This window comes from Diachasma alloeum, unplaced genomic scaffold, assembly GCF_001412515.2.
Source record: "Diachasma alloeum isolate Michigan unplaced genomic scaffold, Dall2.0 Dall_scaffold_00305, whole genome shotgun sequence".
Lineage (NCBI taxonomy): Eukaryota > Metazoa > Arthropoda > Insecta > Hymenoptera > Braconidae > Diachasma > Diachasma alloeum.
The window spans coordinates 324,215-326,519 of NW_021680444.1; the positions used below are offsets into that span (position 1 = coordinate 324,215).

Consider the following 2,305-nt stretch of genomic DNA (forward strand, 5'->3'; position numbering starts at 1 on the left):
AAAAAAAAAAACCAAATCAAGATCAAAAATAAAAAAAAAGTTCAGACTTGGAAATTGTTTAAAATCAAATTTCTCAATTTAATTCGATGAGGAAAATTTGAAAAATGAATAAATAAATGAAATTCGAAGGGATATATTCAACGACTAGATGAAAATTTATTTTCACATATAACATTTTCTACATGAAAAATACTTTAAAATTTGGTTATAAATATACTTTAAGCTTTATACTTTTTATACTTTAAACTTTGGTTACAAATATAAGAAAAAAACATTTCAAAAATTGAGCGAACAAAGGGGCCCATTATTGAAAAAAATGTTGAAAGTTGAGAAAAATAGAGAACAGTATTTCCATTTGTGTATATTAATAGTTATATTCGTGCAATTATTGAAATGCAGTGTGGCGACATCATTGGCAGTCAATTACCTCAATGCTTCAGATACGTTGATATTTTCTTTCCCTTCAATTGTTATTGGATTTCCTGGAGAATGAAGATTAATGCATTTTGACAATGATGCTTTTGGTTTGGTGAAAATTACAGTGTCTTTTTGTGGGGACAATGGAGTTTGTGTTTGAAAATGGTCAAACTTGGAGTTGTCGTCAGGTTTGGAAAGCTCAGCATGTTTCGTACCCAGGATGGCCCTTGTTATCGTAGCACTTGTCTTTTTTTTGTTGTATTGGGATTTACCCACATATTGTTGAGCAATTTTGTCGGAGTTCCAGCCTCCAAGCTCTTTTAATCCTAACACTGTGCTACCTGCGTTTGCGTATATTGTAGCAGCGGTCCTCCGAAGAGCATGGCCAGTATAGGCACTTGGATTTGGAAGGTGCAGGAATTCAGCAATTTTCTTGGGGATGCTGCCGAGATTATTAATGCCCATGGGTGAATTAATACATTTACCATCCCGAAAAATTAAAAAAATTTCATTCAATGTGCAATCTGAAGGCCTTGTGTCAATATACTTTTTGACCACATGGTAGAATGGTTGCACGACCGAGAAAGATCTGTCCTTGCTATTTTTGACTTCTGTTTTTGGCCAAGAAATGTGATAGTAATTACCAAAATCTTGCAACCTATTCATTGTCATCTCATGTAGCTCATGAAGTCGACATGCCCCGTTGATACCAAAAATTAGTGCTACCTGTAATTGAAAAATGAGAAAAACATAACATTTGCACCTTGACTTGATTGAATGTAGTTGTGAATTTGATTATTTTGTTTAATATCACTAACCTTGAGTGGGAAATACTGATCATCTGGAGCGAAAGTAATGAATTGACGACATTCTTCTTCTGTTGATTCCTTGGATTTTTTTGATTCGTGTCATTTTCCGTTTTGCTTTAGGAAATTTAATAACTGAGAGTACGTGTAAATGTTGATGTTATTGTAGGCTATAAGCGTACTTTTCAGCATTGAATAGGTTGCCCATAGAGAGGAAGGCGCATATTTCTTCTGAAGATTCCCGAAATAAGGCATGAGAACTGTTTCAGTCAGTTTTTTTATATTATTTTCTTTCATCCACTTCATGAAATGTTCGTAGACAGTATTGTATTTATCAACCGATTTTTCGGGGATCAATTTATTCCTCACTTCTTGTGCTGATTTCGAAATTTCTGGTGGAAGATTTTCATCATTCCAGTTGTTATTTTCATCATTTTTATCATCCAGACACAGCTTTTTATTTGGCGGAGAACCGACGGTTGCTTCGGTGAGGAATGTCGAATCTCCATCAAATAAATCTCCCGAGAGATCAATCTCCTCGTCACTGTCGGGTATGATGTGGTTGTCCATTTAATTTCACTGCTTTTATTTTTTTTACCGAATAAATTTAACACCAGAATATTGAGAGCGTTATGCTGATACCAGCAAGTGAGGCAGTGGGCGATGTTATGAGTCGATGCGCGAGTCGATGCGCAACGGATGTGTGGAATCCAACGATGATATTGCAACGACCATTTGCGTATCGATCTGCGCATCGATCCGTGCATTTGCGCATGTCCATGGGTTACGCACAGATGATTACACAGATGTGTAGGGTTCCACACTACAGTGTGTGAAACCCGGCACTTTCTGTGCGTCGACACTCAACTGAAACCGGCCGGGTTTCACGCACGTATGGTATAAATTTTCAAAAATTCATAACTTTTGAATGGCGCATCCGATTGGAACAAATAAAAAAAGAAAATTTTTATTTTCGTTCATACTTCCAGGAAAAAAATATTCCATAGGCGTGAAGAAGCTTGTACACATAAATTTCGATGATTTTTTACGTTTTTTTGTCGGCTCTAGGGCCGTCCGTTATT

General features: G+C 36.1%; 1 protein-coding gene across 1 annotated transcript in view; it reads right to left on the reverse strand.

The window, feature by feature from the left end:
* The window catches only part of LOC107039705, a 3,831-nt gene extending 2,311 nt beyond the window's left edge, over positions 1–1,520 (reverse strand). The window contains 2 exon segments of the mRNA XM_015259464.1: positions 541–1,143; positions 1,236–1,520. Coding sequence (XP_015114950.1) covers positions 541–1,143; positions 1,236–1,520 — 888 coding nt within the window.
* Between the last annotated feature and the right edge of the window lie 785 nt (positions 1,521–2,305).